Source organism: Pleurodeles waltl, chromosome 1_1 (assembly GCF_031143425.1).
Source record: "Pleurodeles waltl isolate 20211129_DDA chromosome 1_1, aPleWal1.hap1.20221129, whole genome shotgun sequence".
Lineage (NCBI taxonomy): Eukaryota > Metazoa > Chordata > Amphibia > Caudata > Salamandridae > Pleurodeles > Pleurodeles waltl.
In genome coordinates, this window is record NC_090436.1 from 428,633,734 (window position 1) to 428,652,737 (window position 19,004).

At 46.8% G+C, this 19,004-nt stretch overlaps 1 protein-coding gene and 1 pseudogene across 1 annotated transcript in view; one reads left to right on the forward strand and one right to left on the reverse strand.

Moving 5' to 3' along the window:
* Positions 1–19,004, reverse strand: part of FCHO2 (FCH and mu domain containing endocytic adaptor 2) — a 724,395-nt gene that overhangs the window by 430,060 nt on the left and 275,331 nt on the right. The window contains exon 11 of the mRNA XM_069224082.1: positions 8,672–8,696. Coding sequence (XP_069080183.1) covers positions 8,672–8,696 — 25 coding nt within the window. The remainder of the gene's footprint in view (positions 1–8,671; positions 8,697–19,004) is intronic.
* Positions 14,457–14,526, forward strand: LOC138292124 (U5 spliceosomal RNA; annotated as a pseudogene).

Here is a 19,004-nt window from a genome sequence, read left to right on the forward strand (position 1 = left end):
AACATCTCCATTTTCTCAAAGTGTCTATTAGGACAAATAACACCCACATTAAGCTGTAGCTATGATTACATAATAGGCACATGCAAGTAGCATTTACTCATATCAATTGGATTTTAAACAGACAAGCAGAATTAAATCATAAAGTCATGCAAACTACTGTTGGTTTTGTTGTAATACACCCCAACAATTCCTTTCCAGAGTTGGCTTAAGTAGCAAGAGACTAACAAAAAGGGACAGTGCAGGTAAATAGCTTTAAAATGCAATATATGAGAAGTTGTTCGCCTAAATTTGTGGACTCAAAGTATTGTTTTTAATAACCAACCACGATTTTGAAATTAGCTGTAATACCACAAGTGACAGTCAAGAAAAATCGAAACAGACACACAACAATCTACAGTTCGGATTATATGGGACAAAGAGCTGTGTTATGAAAAATATCGACCTGTAAAGAAAGAACGCAGGGAATAAAAGATCTCTGAAGTTAGAACTGGAAATTGAGTTTAGATTATATATTTCTGTTCAACACAGAAGTCATAGTAAATACACAATTGTAAAGGTGTTGCTTGTGTATACAAAGCAATAAATAGCACCAACTGAACAGGACTAAATTACATTACATTGTAATGCTATATCTTAGTGGGTTGAGGCGCAAAACTATCCCTCCCTAACTAAATGCCTCCCTGAAGTTACTGAGACAAAAATGAAAAAAACGTTTACATATAGTGTTGTACTACAAGGTTATGTTGCGCAGTTTTGTCTTCAAGCTTATGTTGTGTGTGCCTTAGCCATCACTACTCGCATGACTTCTGAAGCAATGCTTTTTAATCATTCAGAAATTATTCAACATTATTTGTGCAAAATTGGAATCTGATGACAGCATGTCGTGAGCTAATGAGTGGCCCTGTGCTTTATGTATACAGGAAGATTTGCAACTATTTTAAATAATGAGGAAGTTATTTGGCATTATTGATTACAAAAGTTGGATGTTGTCAAAACATTTTATAAACTGCTGCATACTCAGCCCTTTGCCACCCGCTTGCATTTGGGATAACCCAGAATCATTTGTGTGGATAAAACTACTGTATCTTTGGCTTAGCACAAACCTTATAAATCTGAAATACAAATGCCACTGGGAGTAGAACTCCTCAAACTCAGCATAAAGAAGCACTGTCAAAAACAATAAGTTTGGGCTGGGTAACCTGGTATGCTGTTTGATTAAATACATGAATATGCCACAAAAATAACAAAAGAAAAAATGAAAACAAACCACTGGCTGTTAGAAATTGGGTCTCTTGATGGCAGTGATTTGCACCCTGTCCAATTAGGGACCCTCACTCTAGTCAGGGCAAGGGAACAACACAGCTAAGATAAGCCCTACTCACCCTCTTAGTAGCTTGGCTCAAGCGGTCAGGCTTATCTCAGAGGCAATGTGTAAAGCATTTGTACACAGACACAGCAACACAGTGAAAACACCACAAAAGTACTCCACACCAGTTTAGAAAAACAGCCATTATGTATCTGAATAAATCAAGACCAAAGCAACAAAATTCCAACATACACCAGCAATGAGAAGAATTTTCAAAGAGTAAATCTTAGTATAACGCTTAGAAATAGCTCCAACTGGGGCTATCATCACGATTTGATGGAGCCGTTCCCAACAGTCTGATGCCACTCACAAGGGAGTGCGGGCCTGCCAAAGAGGCGCACAAAACCCAGGTACAGTACCTTGGAAAACGAAGAAATGCTGGAGCCGGTGTGGCATCGGTTCCGTACTGCTACTAGGGAGGTAAAGCATCGGTTCCTTACTGCTAGGCACGGGAGGTGAGGCATTGGTTCCTTACGGTTGCATGGGAGATGATGCAGCACCAGTTTCTTACAAAAGAATGGGGTCGATGAATCCAGCAGGTCAAGATGCAAGGCTTTGACTTTGCGGTGTAGTGATCACAATGCAGGGCCGCGGGTACTGTGGTGCAGTCAGTCAGGTGTCACAGACGTTAGTGACACAGCACTCGGGACCCAGGTTGTGGGGGACTTCGGAGGTGCTGTGACAGTGTCGGGCATCTGGCGTCGGTCGCGGATAGTGCACTCAGCGGGGACCACAGCTCCAGTGCAGGAAGCGGTGTGGAGTCAGACAGCGGCACCAGTTCCGAAGTCACTTTGGAGTCGATGTGCTTGTTTCTTCTTGGTTACACCTGAACTCACTCACAAGGGTCCAGGGACTTATTTGGCACCACTTGGCACATCAAGACTCTCAGCAAGAGAGCCCAGGTGCTGGCAGATGAAGTCCTTGATGCCCCTGAGACTTCATAATAGGAGGCAAGCTCAGTCCAAGCCCTTGGAGAACCGTTGGAAGCAGGATTTAGAAAGCAAAGTCCAGTCCTTTCACTCCCAGGATAGAAGCAGCAAGCCAGCACAGCAAAGCAAGAGGCAGAGTGGCAAGTCCCTCCTACAGCATCCAAATCTTCTTCCTGGCAGAATGTCCTCAGCCCAGAAGGATTTGACCTGTGTGGGGGTCAGAGATACAGTACTTATACCCATTTCTTTGTAGTGCACAAGACCCTGCCTTTCCTGTCCTGGCCCCAGGCACACTCCAGGGGGATGGAGACTGCTTTGTGTACGGACAGGCACAGTCCTATCCAGGTGCAATTGTCTGCTTCTCCCACGACTTTAGCTCAGGAAGACCCATCAGGATAATCAGGGCAGACCTCAGCTCCCTTTGTGTGACTGTCTAGAGTGAATTCACAAAGAGCACAACTGTCATCCTGATCCCAGACGTGTACTCCACAGCCAGCCAGATGCACAGAATGGAAAAGCGAGAAAATATTCACTTTCTCAAAATGGCATTTTCAACCTTACAATTTAAAACCCAACTTCACCAAAAGATGCATTCTTAAATTGTTAGTTCAGAGACTCCAAACTCTGTATTTCTATCTGCTCCCAATAGGAAATTACACTTGAGAGATATGTCAAGGCAATCCCCATGTTAACCTATTGGGGGAGATAGGCCTTGCAACAGTGAAAATAAATTTGTACTATTTCACGATCAGGGCATGTAAAACACACCAGTACATGCCCTGCATTTTAAATACACTGCACCCTGCGAATGGGGCTACCTTGGGCCTACCTTAGGGGTGACTTACATGTAGTAAAAGGGAAGGTTTGGGCCTAGCTAGTGGGTGCACTTGCCAGGTCTAAATGACAGTTAAAAACTTCCCACATAAACACTGTAGTGGCAGGTCCGAGACATGTTTACAGGGCTACTCATGCAGGTGGCCCAATAAGTGCTGCAGGCCCACCAGTCGCATCTGATTTACAGGCCCTGAGAACACCTAGTGCACTTTACTAGGGACTTACTAGTGAATCAAATCAACCAACCTTGGATAAACCAACCATCAATACAATTTACACATGCAGCACTTGCACTTTAGAACTGGTCAGCAGTGGAAAAGTGCCCAGAGTCCTAGAACCAGCAAAAACAGAAGGTTACAGACACAAAGTCTGGGGATAACCCTGCAAAAGGGCCATTTCCAACAGTAGCCATATGATGCAGTATAAAATTATACGTAAACAAAAATAGCCATTATTTATGACTCCAATAGAACACCATGGGTGTCTCCTAACTGGTGTACTTAATACTGAAGCTGAACTGTACTTCTTTTTAGGCAGATGTGCAAATGTGACTGGGCAAAATGCAAAGACCAATTTACTGGTGAGCAGAAGTAAACATGCAAATGAGGCTGAAAAGATTCTTGCATGAAGAGGGCTGACCCAAAAGCCCTCTCTGTATGTATAGATTTACGACTCTTTTGAGATTTGTTTTATTTTTTATTACATGAGGCTAATGAAGCAGCTAATAATGTCTCTAGGCAAGACAGGTTTCATATAAAATGTCAGCAAATTAACATGAAGTATACAAAACAGTAATGGATAGATGTAGGAAGCAGGCCTGGTGTGTGGTGAGCACCTATGGTGTTATCACCTTATACCAGGTCCAGGTATCCCCTATTAGTGAGGTGCAGTCAGTGTCTAAGAAGCCAGGCTCTCTAGAGGTAGCTGTGGATGAGCACCCAAGACTTATCTAGGAGACACGCAAAGCTTATGCAATACCACTGCATTCACTCAGCACTTACACACACGAAAGACCCACACAGTGTTATAAAAATAAAGGTACTTTATTATGGTAATACAAATATTAAAATACTGTACAGGCAATATTCTACTAGCATGTGAGTAAACACACTATTACATACACCTTAGAAATCAGGAATGGGCATAGAAAGCAACAGAAAACAGTGAAATAACATAAAATAAAAGAGACCCTAGGGGGAGACCAAACCATACACTAAGTAAATGGATTGCGAAAGGTGGACTCCCAACCAAGGAAGTGGAGTCTGTAAACGGGAGCTGGAGGAACTAGGAACCTTAATAAGTACCAAAGTGCCCCCCCCTCCCAACAGAGACCAGGAGAGAGGAAGTAAGTACCTGGTTCTCCCCAAACCCACAAAAGGACTTCAGAAGACGATTTTGCAAGACCCAGACAAGCCTGCAAGAAACCAGAGGTGGATCCTGGTAGAGGAAGACCTGTAAAGAAAGGGGGCAAATTCCAGTTCAGGTTGGAGAGTCCGGTGGTGGCAGGAACCACTACCCACTAGTCTGTGGATGCAGGGCCAGGTCGACGGTGGACGAAGACAGTCAGTAGTGCAGCATTGGAGCAGCTGAAAAGTTCCTGGAGTGATGCAGCTGACGTCCCATGCCAGAGGGACTGCAGTTGGTCAGTGGTGTGGACAAACCACCAACAAGCCTTGGCAAAGGCAAATGCAGTGGAAGAAGAAACACAGAGCTGCAAGGGACCAGCAAGGTGTAGGGGAACTCAACCCGTGGACGGGAGTACCATGTGACCCTCAGCAGTGAAGAGAGTCACAAGAGGAGGAGGAAGCCCCCACAGGCGACCCACAGGCAACAAACACAGGAGTCACAGTGAGGCCTACGCAGCACACCTTGGAAGGAACAGCACGCAGAGGGCTGTGCTTCACACGGAAGAGTGCTGGGGGCTGGTGCTACACAGAGCCTGAATGTCCCCTGGAGGAGATGCCAACAAGCCTTTGTAGCTTCAGGACACGTGGTGCACGGGGGTACTGTCCTTAGAGGAGAGGCAAGGGCTTACCGTCTCCCAAGTTGGACAGCTGGTAGAGAGGATCAAGGGGACCACTCCAGAACACCTCAAGTGATGCAGGATCCATGCAACCCTGGAGGAGATACACGCAGCCGGTCGTCATTGCAGTCGGTGCCTGCAGATGCAGAGGAGTGGCTCTTTCACTCCAAGGAAGATTCCTTCATGTTTCTCGTGCAGACTGAGGACTTGTCGCCATCAGAGGATGTGGAGCCGGACAAATGTTGGGTTGCTGGAAGGAGCCGTGAAAACAATGTTGCAAGCAGAGTCGTCGCTGTGGATACAGATTGTTGGTTCCTGGAGGGTCCAGTTGCAGTTCCAGTGGCCAGAGGTGACATAAATGATGCAGAGGAGTCCTGCTAGAATCTTGCATGTCAAATCTGAGGACTCACCCAAGAGGGAGACCCTAAATAGCCCAGAAAGGGGGATTGGTCACCTAGCAGGAGGTAGCTGTGACGTCACCTTACTGACTTGGCCGCTCAGATGCTGTCAGAGGCCTCTGCCCACCTTGGATTCAAGATGGCAGAACCTAGTGGACACTAGGAGGAGCTGTGGGCACCACCCCTGGGGTGGTGATGGACAGGGGAGTGGTTACTCCCCTTTCCATTGTCCAGTTTTGTGCCATAGCAGGGACCGGGGCTCCCTGGACTGGTGAAAACTTTTATTGAAGGAGGGCACCAAATGTGCCCTTCAAAGCATACCAGTGGCTTGGGAAGGCTACCCCTCCCAAGCCATGTAATACCTATTTCAAAAGGGAGAGGGTGTTGCCTCCCTCTTCCAAAGGAAATCCTTTGTTCTGCCTTCTTGGGCTTGAGCTGGTCAAGCAGCATGAGGGCAGAAACCTGTTTGTACGATGGCAGCAGCGGTGGCTGCTCAGGAAGACCTTGCAAACTGGTAGGAGCAAAGCTGGGGGTCCTCCAAGGAGCCCCCAGTGTGCCTGGAATCATACAACCAATACTGGCAACAGTACTGGGGTATGATTCCGACATGTTTGATACCAATCATGCCGAGGTTCAGAGTTACGTTATGAAGCTAGACACTGTGTCCAGTACACGGGTAAAATGACTTCCCTGCACTTACGAAGTCCAGGTAAATGGAGCTGGAGGTCATAGGGAGACCTCTGCTCATACAGTGGTGCACTCACACACAGGTACTTGCACCCTGTCCACTGCGCTAGGATAGCCTGCCATAGGGGTGACTTACAGTGACCTGGTGCAGTGACCTGTAGTGAAGGGTGCATGCATCTTTTCACGCAGGCTGCAATGGCAGGCCTGCAGACACATTTTGCATGGGGTCCCATGGGTGGCTTAATACATGCTGCAGCCCATGGGGAACCCCTGGTGCCCCAACGCCCTGAGTACCTATGTACCATATACTAGGGACTTAGATGGGGGTACCAGTATGCCAACTGTGGGGTGTACAAAGTCAGGAGCAATCAAATTTAGAGGGGAGAGCACAGTCACTGGGGTCCTGTTTAGCAGGAGCCCAGTGAGCACAGTCAAAACACAGACAGCAGGCAAAAAGTGGGGGTAACCATGCCAAAAAGAGGGTAATCTCAGCACTGGTAATCACTCCTGGGCGTATCCTAATCAATCGTTATTCTGGTCACCATGCTGCCTCAGTTTGGACCCAGCTATATGCAAATCAATCTTTACACTGCTCCAATATGAACAGCCCACCCGAACTCCCAAGCGAGGTCCCCCTGAACCGGCCCACAAGTAATGCAGGAACGGTTTTGCCCTAGTTATGGGCTCCTCAGCCAGGTACAGCTTAGTTCCAGTGAAAAAATGTGCATGGGACTCATGACTGGGCATACCCGTCCCTCTTAGGGTGACACAGTAAGTATATAAAACAGTGATGAATGGAATGCTTGAGTTAATTTCAGCCACTGGTAATCACTCGGGCTGCAGCCTAAATCGTTATTCTGCACACCATGCCACCTCAGTTTGGACCCAGCTATATGCAAATTAGTCTTGACCCTGTTTCAATGGGAATAGTCCAGTCCAAACTGCCATGCTAGGTCCTCCGTGAACCGAAACACAAGCAACTCATGATTTGCAACATCATCCCCTTCTAATAAACTCTACAGATGCTTTATAAACATTAAACATAATTGCCTTACAATCTTTAGAATGAAAAATAATGTGAGTCAGGCTTTTTAGAATATTTCTACAAAAGTGGCAAAAGCACCTATTCTCTGATCTGTTCCACTATTCACTATATAGCTTGATCAGTCAAGTAGTCATATATCTTCATAGTATCATCAAGTGTGTATATCATACACTATAGGGTGTGCAGGGGCTTCAAATCTAGATAACACTGAGCTTGAGAGGATCAGTCTTCTAAAACATTTTTCAATAACAATTTAAATTTTATATTAATTGATCTGTTCCAAAAGATTTGTCTATAGCCATACTACAGAACTGCGCATAATGCAGAAACAGAATACTTTTTTAAGCTCCTTACTAATCAATTTTGTTACAACTCTAGACTCGGGGGAAATACCAAGCAAAATAAATCTGGAGTCCCTGTGATCATCGCAACCCCATGGCTCGCTTCAACCGGATTATCTATTTTAAACCCTGAACACAATGTGACATGGTCCTTCAAAGAATGTATGGTGCAGTCATCACAGCAAACTATAGTGGGCAACCAAGCAGTAGTCCCAATTTTAGATAGGCAATAGATGCCTTCACTCACTAACCTTTTAAGTCATTAAGATCTACATGCTAGTCTCAGAAACGTGACCAGTGTCCTGCCTAGTTGCTCCCCATCACCATATACTGTGGCTGACATACTGTACTGGATATAGTTCATTTCAAGATCTGCATTTTCACAATAGTCTAGCAACAGTACATTGATCTCTTCATATGCAGCATAGCAATCATCTAATTGCCCAAGATTGCTCTCCCTTCTAGAGAGGTGGAATTAAAAGAACTTGAATACGTTTGCTTGTTTAGAAATGTAAATGCTCTTGATATACACTTTAAGTGTCTCCCAAATAATGCATTACCAAGGAACCAAGCCAGCATCTAGTTAGCAGTCTTTTATTGCAGCAGCTCTGATCCTGGTCTTGGGCATATTGACCAAGAGTGCCTTTGATGGGAACTTGTATAACTTAAATACCTTACAGCAATAAAGCTAGCAAGACAACACTGGAGAGTGAGCAGGTACAGTATAGGGTAGGCAGGAGTTTCGCCTCCGATGTGCAAATATCTCTAGTGACAAGCTGGAGTGTCGGTGTGCCATAAATCCAACACAATCACTTTCTCCATGATGTGTGAAGCTGTTGATGGATGTAGGGGATTGCCTGACTTGTACAATATAGTGTTAAAATCATCATTGCTAATTCTAAGCTCAATATCATAATCAGAACATGAAAAAGTTACGCTTTACGCTTTCTCATGAATAAATGCTCTAGATTTAGGACGCATCCTTTAAAATAAAATAAAAAACTAACGTTTTGTTATAAATTTTGACAACAAAAAATTCGATACTTACCACTGAATCTGCATCAGCGTTTTCCCTAGTAAAAAAAAAAGTTACAATGTTTCAACACATTCATGCATAGCAAACGTAGTTCAGAAATGTACCAGAGTCTTGGAAACATGAAAAGAATCTGCTGCAATTTTTCGTGTCAGTTTATGACGTTCTGCAAAGACAAAGAAAAGTTACTTACCAGTAACGTTAGTAGTCATAAGTCTGAATGGTCATATTAAATTGAACCTTTTGCAACCTGTACTAGCTTCTAATCTCTATACAACTATTATAACAAAGATCAGGGTTTGAATTTCGGCCTAGAGTGAAGACCAATCACTTACAGGCATTGACTCTTAGGCATTGTAGAGGATACGTGATGCTCTGTGAATATCTAGTTGCCTTTTGAGAAGATCTCAGCATGTATAGCGACGTCATCATCTTTAGTTAAAAAAACAGTTCTTTGTGGGCGGAGGCATTTTTCACATTTGCACTTGCCAGCCGTACAGTTAAGTGAATACCTGCGGTCCTTGCCAGAAGAGAGGAGTGTCACTTCTACTTGTAAGTTCTTTAGGTGTTTACATCAGACGGAGTGGCAAAACTGTAAACTGAAAATGTCTGTTTTCCACCATAAAACCTTTATTGGGCTGGAAGATTTGGCATTTGGAAACATGTCTCTTGCATATCCAGATACAACATGGACATGAAAGTTTCGACTTCCGTGTCTCCCTGTTAGTAATAAGAAAATACCTTGAGTAAAATCCCATTTTTTGCAACAGGGCTTCTAAGGCCTCCCACAGGTACACTGGGGAAAACTCCTCTAAAAGAATGATTCTGTGTCTTTCTGCTCTTAGTTTCTTAGTTTCTAGAGGGCAGTTTGAAGGAAAGCTCTACAATGGAAGAGTATACTCATTTTCACTGTCTGCAGTACCTACTGGTCTAAGGAAAGTCCTTGTGACACTATACAGAACCCAGCGCTGGCCCTCATGTTGATGTCAAATGCTGTGAGGAGGTTAAAGCAATATCTCTAAAGCCACAGAAGAATCTGTGGGCCATGCCTCACTTTCTGCTGCTTGCCTAGCCTTTCTTCATTTCTTCTTCATCATTTACACACAGGGAAAACTATGGGAACTGTAATTCTGAATGTCACAGGGGCGTGGGTCACAGAGTGTGTTGGTGGGGTCAAAGAAGTGCATAAAAGAACAAGCTACTTACCTTTGGTAACACCTTATCTGGTAGAGACATATTCCAGTTGCAGATTCCTTACCTTTGGATTTCCTCAGCAGTTAGCTGGATCCAGAGAATTTTCTGAGCAGTACTCCTGAGTGCTGTTGGGTGGCATTAATCAGCTCGGTGTCTGCCGTCAGCATCGTCTGCACCCCACAAGAAATTCTGCGTCCTACATATGCGCCACCCAGGCATGCTGACATCAGTTTCTTTTCACCACTTTCCATGCCAGAAGCGCAGAGACATGAAGAAGACTGACATCTGCTGCATCAAAACCGAGGCCCTGAAAGGGGAGTCCCTGTTCCTAGAAATCAGTTTGTAGAGTGGCAAGGATGGGTGGGTCAACAAGGAATATGCAACTAGATTATGTCTCTACCAGATAAGGTGTTACCGCAGGTAAGTCACTTGTTCATCTGATTGAGAATTCTAGTAATATCATCCCCGGAAGGTGGGTCTGCGAACCAAGATCAAACTACAAAGTCCAATAGGACCGACCATGCAAAGTACCCGTCCCTAAGGACCTGACTGTTCAGGAAGTAGTGTTTAGTAAATGTGTGCAGAGAAGCCCATGTTGTCACCTGACAGGTGTCAAGGACTGGAACTCCACATGCTAACGCAGTGGTTGCAGCTGTAGCTCGAATAGAACGTGCATGCAATCCTTCAGGTGGTTACTTTTTAATCAGTGCATAGCAGATCATAACAGCAGAGCCCTGCTGGGACAGAGAAAGGATAAACAACAGAACTTCAGAGGGAGGGGTAGAAAGGGGGTCAACAGACTTGTCCGTGAACCATGCCACAAATTTCTTCCAACAACAGGCATATACCGCTTTGATGGAGGTATGCCTGGCTGGCAAGATTACAGTACAGACTTTAGGCGGAAGGTCAAAAGCTATCAACTGTCGCCGCTCAATCTCCATACACAAAGGTGGAGAGTGGACAGGTTTGGTACAAAACCCTCCCCTGCTACTGCAACAGAAGATCCTCCCGTAGTGGCAGTCTGATCAGAAGATCGATAGACATGCCCAACAGCTTGGCATACCAGAATCTCTATGCCCAGTCTGGAGCCACAAAGATTACTTGGGCACAGTCGTTCTTGATAACTCTGGCACAAGTGGTATGGGTGGAAAGGAGGACTGAGTTCCACTCAAGATGAAAAACGTCTCCAAACGACTGCCACCTAGGAAACTCCAACACGCAAAAATGCTGACAATGCATGTTCTCTGCGGAGGCGGACAGAGACCTTGCACCACCTCCGGATGGAGACACCATTTGTGATCCGGTAGACATTTTCATCTGAGTTTGTCTGTTCTGGTGTTCAGAGAGTCCGTCAGATGTTGAGCCACCAGGATTATGCCCTGCAGTTCCATCCAAGTCCAAAGGCGCAGGGCCTCCTGACAAAGGGTCCATAACCTCACCACTCCCTGCTTGTTGCAGTACCACATAGTGGTGGTGTTGTCTCTGAATACTTGCACCAGCTTCCCCTTTACAAAGGGAAGAAATGCCTTAATTGCCAGCCAAATCACACACAGCTCCAACAGGTTGATGTGGAGCCTGGACTCCACCGGAGACCAGATACCTCTGATCGCCACCTCTCCCATGTGGCCGGCCCATCCCAGGGGTGATTTGTCGCTCACCACAATCAGATCGGGCTGGGGAAGAAGAATAGGCACGAAACTGCACTGTGTCCAGAACAGCTTAGATTCAAGGAGTCAAGTGTGACTTCAGCATGTTTATAGTGAGCCCCGGCTAATGCAGGAGGTCCACTGTAGCCTGGAGGTGGGAGATGATAGCCTGTGGTGAGCCTGCCTTTAACAGCCAGTCGTCGAGATAGGGGAAGACTGTAAACCCCTGATCTCCGCAGATAAGCTGCGACCACCACCATCACCTTGGTAAACACCTGAGGGGCGCTTGAAAGGCCAAAGGGGAGCACGGTGAACTGAAAATGCTTGTGGCCTACTGTGAACCGCAAGTAACATCTGTGCGCAGGCAGGATGGGAATATGAAAATAAGCGTCCTGAAAGTCCAACGCTACCATCCAGTCTCCTGGGTCCAGGGCAGATAAAACCTGGGCCAGAGTGAGCATCCTCAATGTCTCCTTTGTGAGAAGAAGTTTGAGGGACCAAAGGTCTAGGATAGGGAGGAGGCCCTTGTCCTTTTTGTGTACCATAAGGTAGCGGGAATAGCAACCACAACCTACTTCTGGCACGGGAACCCTCTCTATGGCTCCCTTTGCCAAGAGAGCTGTAACTTCCTTGTGGAGAAGGGATAGGTGATCCTCCGTTATCCGATCACAGGAGGGTGGCATAGATGGAGGCGCAGTCAAGAAGGGGAGGGAGTAGCCCCTTCAGACTTCCTGCAATACCCACCTGTCTGACGTGATGGCTTGCCAGTAGAGCAGGTGATGGCGAATCCTGTCTCTGACTCACCCTTGCTGCGGAGTCAGACTAGGAAATCTTAGAGGCTGCTGCAGGGGGTGGGGGAGGTGGGGTTCTGTGGACTGGCCAGACTGCTGGCTCCCTGATCTACAAGGTTGGTGGATCTTATGCCCTCAGCCACGCAGAGACTAGGCAGCATGCACAGCACGGAGGCTGGCCAGCAATGGACATATTTAGAGGCCCCTTTGTAGCCAAAAAAAGAAGTGAAAGGAAGACCAGGGGAATGCGGGGACGCTACAAGGCCCAAGGATATTGCCGTATGTAATGATATGTGAATTTTGACCACTGACTCCACGTTGCACTTAGCCTAGCACTACACTGTCACATTAGTGACCACCAGCTTCATTTTGCCTATTGAGTTTATCTTAGCATTAGACACTGCTACCTTAAAAGCTGCAAGTAGTTTTCCACATTGTACAATGTGCACATGTTTTTATTCTTTGTGTTTTTTCCCACCAACAGCGTAGGCTGATAATAATGTACTCAGACGGCAGGGAACGGACTTGTTTTGAATTGGCACCTTGGGATTGTGGCCAACGTGTTATTTCCAAAGTAGGCCTAAAGCAATCAGCATTTTTTGAATAAATAAACTTCTGCAGGGAAAGGGAAATTCTAGACTTTTCCTTTCTTGTTTGTTCCAAGTATAAGAGGCCGAGACCAGATGGACCTGGGACAGAGAGTGTTTGCAGATCTCAGGCACATCCAGGATGCTGGAGTGTGCCATACTTCCCGTGAGGATAATTGATCTCTTTGTCCTCGATCTATTCTAGGATGTGGCGTGCTGAATAGGAGGGCGATGAAGCAGTGATGCCTTTTTCTCATGGTGTTGCATATTTTTAAATTAATTATTTGCTTTGCATTATAATATAGAAACATATATTTGTTGTGTGTATTGCAGTGGAGAATCATTTGTACATTCTTTCATTTTAATGCTATGACCATTTTTGAACATGTGCTTTCAGCATGCTAATCTCCTTTTGGGAACTTTGCGTAGTGAAATAATAAGTGTCTTCTTTGGACAAAGAAGCGCATTCCAGAGATTTTTGTCAGTGCGTGAGTGTTTAGCTTGGGCACTAGTGAAGCTAAACACCATTGTACAAGAATCCTTGAAGCACATGAGCGCTGAGTCTGCCTTGTCTCCGAAGGGATTGGTGCTATCAAAGGGCATGTCCATCAAAGTAGCCTGGACATCCCCCGAAAAGCCAGACGTCCTCAACCAGGCGTGGCGCCTCAAGGACACTGTTGACGAAACTGCTCTGCCTAGTGAGTCGGTAGTGTCTAGTCCACAATGGATACTGAACTTTGCTGCTTCTCTGCCATTGGCAACTGCCTGAGAGAGAACAGCCCGGGACCCCTCCTTGCACAACTGTATAGCACAGTATGTGGGACTAACAGCCCAAAAGGCACGCGGTGTTCATGGACCGCATTGCTAGGCTGGATAAAGAAAAAATGTTCTTCCTCAGTGAATCCAACCTTTTGGATTCCCTATCCAAGGATGCAGAAGGGAATGTGCCCTGGGAAGTGGAGGTTTGGATGACCAAGATCACAGGAGTGGGGTGGTTTGTCAGAAAGCTTGGGTCCCTCGGAGCAGGGTGATGGTGGCACGCAATTGTCCTACTCGCAGGAGTCCTTGTGCTGGGTTTGGACCACATACCCAGCAGAACATCCGTAAAGGCTTCATTAAAGTGAAGGATGGGTTCAGAGGGGGAAACCCCAAGCTGAACACCTGTCAGGAGGTTAGTCCTGACTGTCACCGAAGGCAACTCAAGGTCGAAAACCTCAGCTGATCTTCTCACCACCATTGAATAGGGGGTACCTTTCTCATATCCATGGTAGGAGGAGAAAGCATGCCAGTATCTGGAGAAGTATTCAGTCTGCTGGCCTCACCCAAGTCTGTATGTCAGTCCATAGGGCCTGAGACTGGTATTCTAAAGAGTCCAGCGACCCCTCCCATTCCTCACCATAACCTAGCCCATAGGAAAGGGACTCAGGATCCGACATAGGAGGCAAGGCTCCTGACGCTGTCTCCTGTAGGAAGCTGGCCTGGTGTGTGGTGGGTCCCTAAAGTACTTACACCTTATACCAGGTCCAGTTATCCCCTATTAGTGTAGTGTAGGCAGTGTCTAAAAGTCATGCTCTCTTATACTCTGGTTTCTCTTCAAATCTAATAAATCTTTCGCCTTTTACTAAAGATTTCCGTGGAGAAAAAAAGTCATGCTCTCTAGAGGTAGCTGTGGAAGAGCAGCCAAGGCTTATGTAAGAGACATGCGAAGCTCATCCAATACCACTGTAGTCGCACAGCACTTACACACATGAAAGAAAAACTCAGTGTTATAAACATAAAGGTATTTTAAATGCATGACCCCTCCACCCAAGTAAGTGGTATCTGTAGAGGGGACCTGGAGGAACTAGGAACCCCAAAAGGTAAGTACCATAGTGCCCTCCTGGAAGAAAGGAGTAAGTTACTGGATTTTCCCCAAACCACCAAAAGGACTAAGAAGAAGAATAATGCACTACCCAGACAAGACAGCAAGAAACCAGCAGTGGATTCCTGAAGAGGAAAGCCTGCAGAAGAAGGGGACCGAGTCCAGAAGTCACAGGAGTGTCTGGTGGTGGCAGGAGCCACTACCCACCCGTCTGTGGTTGCAGGAGTTGGTCAACGGTAGAACGAACATGGTCAGCAATGCAGCCCTGGAGTCAGTGAAGAGTTCCTGGAGGATGCAGTCGACCTCCCATGCCGGATGGAAGACTGCAGTCTGTCTGTGGCATGAAAAAGCCACCAACAAGCCTTGGTAAAGGCAAGAGTTGCGGTAGACAAAAAGTGGCGCTGCCGGAGACCACCACGGTACAGGAGGACTCAACCCACGGGGTGGGGAGGGTCCCAGGGTACCCTTAACAATGCAGAGAGTTCACAGATGAAGAGGCAGCCCCCACAGGAGACCCACCGGAAGAGGAACCAGGAGTTGCAGAGAAGCCCAAGCAGCATTACTGAAGATCACTTGGAGTGGATGCCAACAACCCTTTGTAGTTGCTAGAGAAGTGGGACACGGGGGTACTGTCCTGTGTGGGAAGGCAAGGGCTTACCTTCACCAAATTTAGACAACTGGCAGAGAGGACCAAGGGGACCACTCTAGACCAGCACCGGTGATGCAGGATCCACACATCTCAGGATGAGAGGAGATCCACGCAGCTGGCTGTCATTGCAGTTGGTGCCTGTGGATGCAGGGGAGTGACTCCTTCACTCCAAGGGAGACTCCTGCTTCCTTCTCGTGCAGACTGAAGACTTGCCGCTCTCAGAGGTTGCACAGCCGAGGAAATGTTGCAGAAGCTGGAAGGAGCCATGGAAACAATATTGCAAGCAGAGTCTTTGTCGTGGATGCAGATTGTCGGCTCCTGGAGGGTCCAGTTGCAGTTCCAGTGGCCAGAAATTGAAGTAAATGATGCAGAGGAATCCTGCTGGAGTCTTGCTCATTGAATCTGAGGACCCACCCAAGAAGGAGACCCTAAATGGCCCTGGAAGGGATTGGTCACCTAGCCAGGTGACCACCTATCAGGAGGGGGCTGTGACGTCACCTGCCTGACTTGTCAGAGACCTCTGGCCACCTTGATTTCAAGATGGCAGGATCAGGGGTCCCTCTGGAGGAGCTCTGGCACCACCCCTGGGGTGGTGATGGACAGTGGAGTGGTTACTCCCCCTTCCACTGTCCAGTTTCACGCCAGAGCAGGGATTGGAGGTCCCTGAACCGGTGCCAACTGGTTTATGCAAGGAGGACACCAAATGTGCCCTTCAAAGCACACCAGTGGCTGGGGAGGCCACCCCCCCAAGCCAGTTAACACCTATTTCCAAAGGGAGAGGGTGTTGCCTCCCTTTCCTAAAGGAAATCCTTTGTTCTGCCTATCTGGGGCTTGAGCTGTTCAAGCAGCAGGAGACCAGAAACCCATCAGAGGGGTAGCAGCAGCTTGAGCTGCCCGGATAACCCCAGAAAGCTTGTAGGAGCACTGCTGGGGGTCCTCAGAGTGCATGGAATCATACTTCCAATACTGGCAACAGTATTGGGATACGATTCCGACATGTTTGACACTAAACATGCCCAGGTTTCGGACACACCATTATGTAGATAGACAGAGGTAGTGACCTAAGTCCAGTACATGCCTAAAATGAAGTCCCCACATTCTATAGTACATGAAAATGGAGTTGGAGTTTGTGGGGGCACCTTGACTCACGCAGGGGCGCCCTCACAGACAGGTACCTGCACCCTGCCTTCTGGGCTATAAAAAGGCCTACTATAGCGGTGATTTACAGTGACCTGGTGCAATGGCCCAAAGTGAAAAGGGTGTATGCACCCTTTCACATAGGCTGCAATGGTAAGCCTGCAGATACACTTTGCATGGGCACCCCATGGTTGCCCCAATGCCCTGGGTACCATATACTAGGGACTTATATGGGGCACAAGTATGCCAAATGTGGGGTGTGTGGGACAAGCAACCAAGTTTAAAGGGAGAGAGCATAGTCACTGGGGTCCTGGTTATCAGGATCCCAGTGAACACAGTCAAAACATACTAACAAAAGGGAAAAAAGTGGGGGTAACCATGCCAGAAAGAGGGTACTTACCTACATCTTCATCACTGAATACCCCATCTGGTTCAGTGTTGGAATTGGCAATGAGAATGGGGATTGCGCCGCCCATGGGTGCGGGAGGCGCCGGGAACATTGGCATCGGTGAAGAACGGGTGATACAACCAACAGCAGTCTGGATCCAGAACTGGATCCATGGGTGCGCCGAGGCAAAAGCCACTGACAAGAAACCTGAAGGGGCCTCTTCCGACTCGGCGGGGTCCGAAGGTGCTCCAGTGGAGTCAGGCTGCTCAAAAATGAGAAGCATGGTCTCATTAAACTCTCAAAGATGGGCAGGGATTGCTTCACCTCCCCAAAACCCAGAGAGGCGTGGAGTTGGCCCAGGTGCAGCTTCCTAGGAACGAGGCCTAGAACGCCGACATTCCCTCATCTGATCAGCGGACGGGCGAGAAGAAATTGGAGAACGTTTCAATCTTATCCTTTTCTTCTTGTGCCTCGACTTATCCAATCACCTGGAGGACTTGGACGATGGAGGACTCAACGACCGCCCCGGTACCTTGGTCTCAACCGGGATCTCAACTTGTGGAGTCAAGCATCGTGCCGCCATCAGCTTCAGGGGCAGCTCCTAAAAAAGCCGTTGGATGCATGGGCAAACACTTTGAGCACAAGTTTGGGTTGTGGTCGAACTCCAGGCACCAAAGACACATGAGGTGCGATCCTTCACGGACATCGCCAGATGAAATGGACTGCAGGGCTTAAACCTGGTCTGTCCTGATGACATCCTCAAAGCACCAGGGATGGAAAACTCAAAAAATCTTTGACAAAAAGTTGAAAAAAGGCCAGTCATAAAGTGACTGTGGGCTATCTTTCATGGATCGGCACTAGCTGGCGCAGAAAGAAAAGTTCGGATGCCAGCATGGAATGGTGGTACATCTATAGGACCTGCAACGCCATATCCGGTGTGGATGACGCCGACAACAGACATGGAGCTGATCTGTGCCACCTAATGACAATCAGTGGTTCTGCTCAGAAAATTCTTCGGATCTAGCAGATGTCTGGGGGAAATTCAACAGTAAGGAATCTGCAACTAGAAGTCTTTATCTAATAGAACAAATGTTGCTTTTTCACCACTGGTTAATTGCATATTAAATAACACTCAATCAGTTGGAAAAGCCTTACATTTTGAAACCTCAGTTGGTTAATGTGATTATTCCAGATGTCTGTGTGAGACTGGAGTTTTTCTTTTCTTTTTCCTTTTTTCACAGAGAGGGTTAGACAGCCTGCTTTGGGCCTTAGGCCTATGAGAGATGGCTCAGTGGAGTTAGCAGAGGAGACAGCCTTTAAGTAGTACTGCTGCTGCAGGTGCAGTGGCACAGCGGCCATGGATGTGAGGTGCCAACCAAACCCCAATTGTGGCTGTTTCACTTGCATCCTGGCTTGCATTAGAGCCTAGTGCACTCTTGCAGTGCCACTGTTGCATTGGGTCTTGGAGCAATGACCCAAGATAGGAGAATGTTGAAGCAGAGGAGAGAACCCTTAGCTTGGGACCTCAGAGAAGCAGCAAGGAAGGGGCAAAACAAGGGACCTTGTCTCACAAGAAAACAAATTGTTTACAGACAACATGCATGATCTGACATTTGGCAGATGGGTTAGTCTGTCATAAATGTGATGGATATCCCCTAAACGTATTATAAGTGCATTATGGGTTACTCCGTCATTAATGTGACAGATATATCATCAACTTATTACAAGTGCATTATATCCTATGGCATTTGTAATAACGTGGAAGGGTTATCCGTCATTTTTGGGCTGGAGTAACCCATCCGCCACACTCTATGTCAGACCTAAAGTTGACTAATATGGCCAATTTAATTTTACTACAATGATAAAAAATGTGATCTTTCTGATGCAGAATGGCTAGAAAAGGTTTTCTGTTCAACTATGATTTGTGATCCTAGCTGACTCAGGGGAAAGTCTAAAAATGGTGTAAATGAATGGAAGATGCAAGACAGGAGACTGAAGGCAAGAGTCAAATTTGGTATATGACTTCAATGGCACTAAAGCAGCTTACAAGTCAACTGCTCCCAAAACCGTATGTAGGCAGCATAAAAAGATCAAG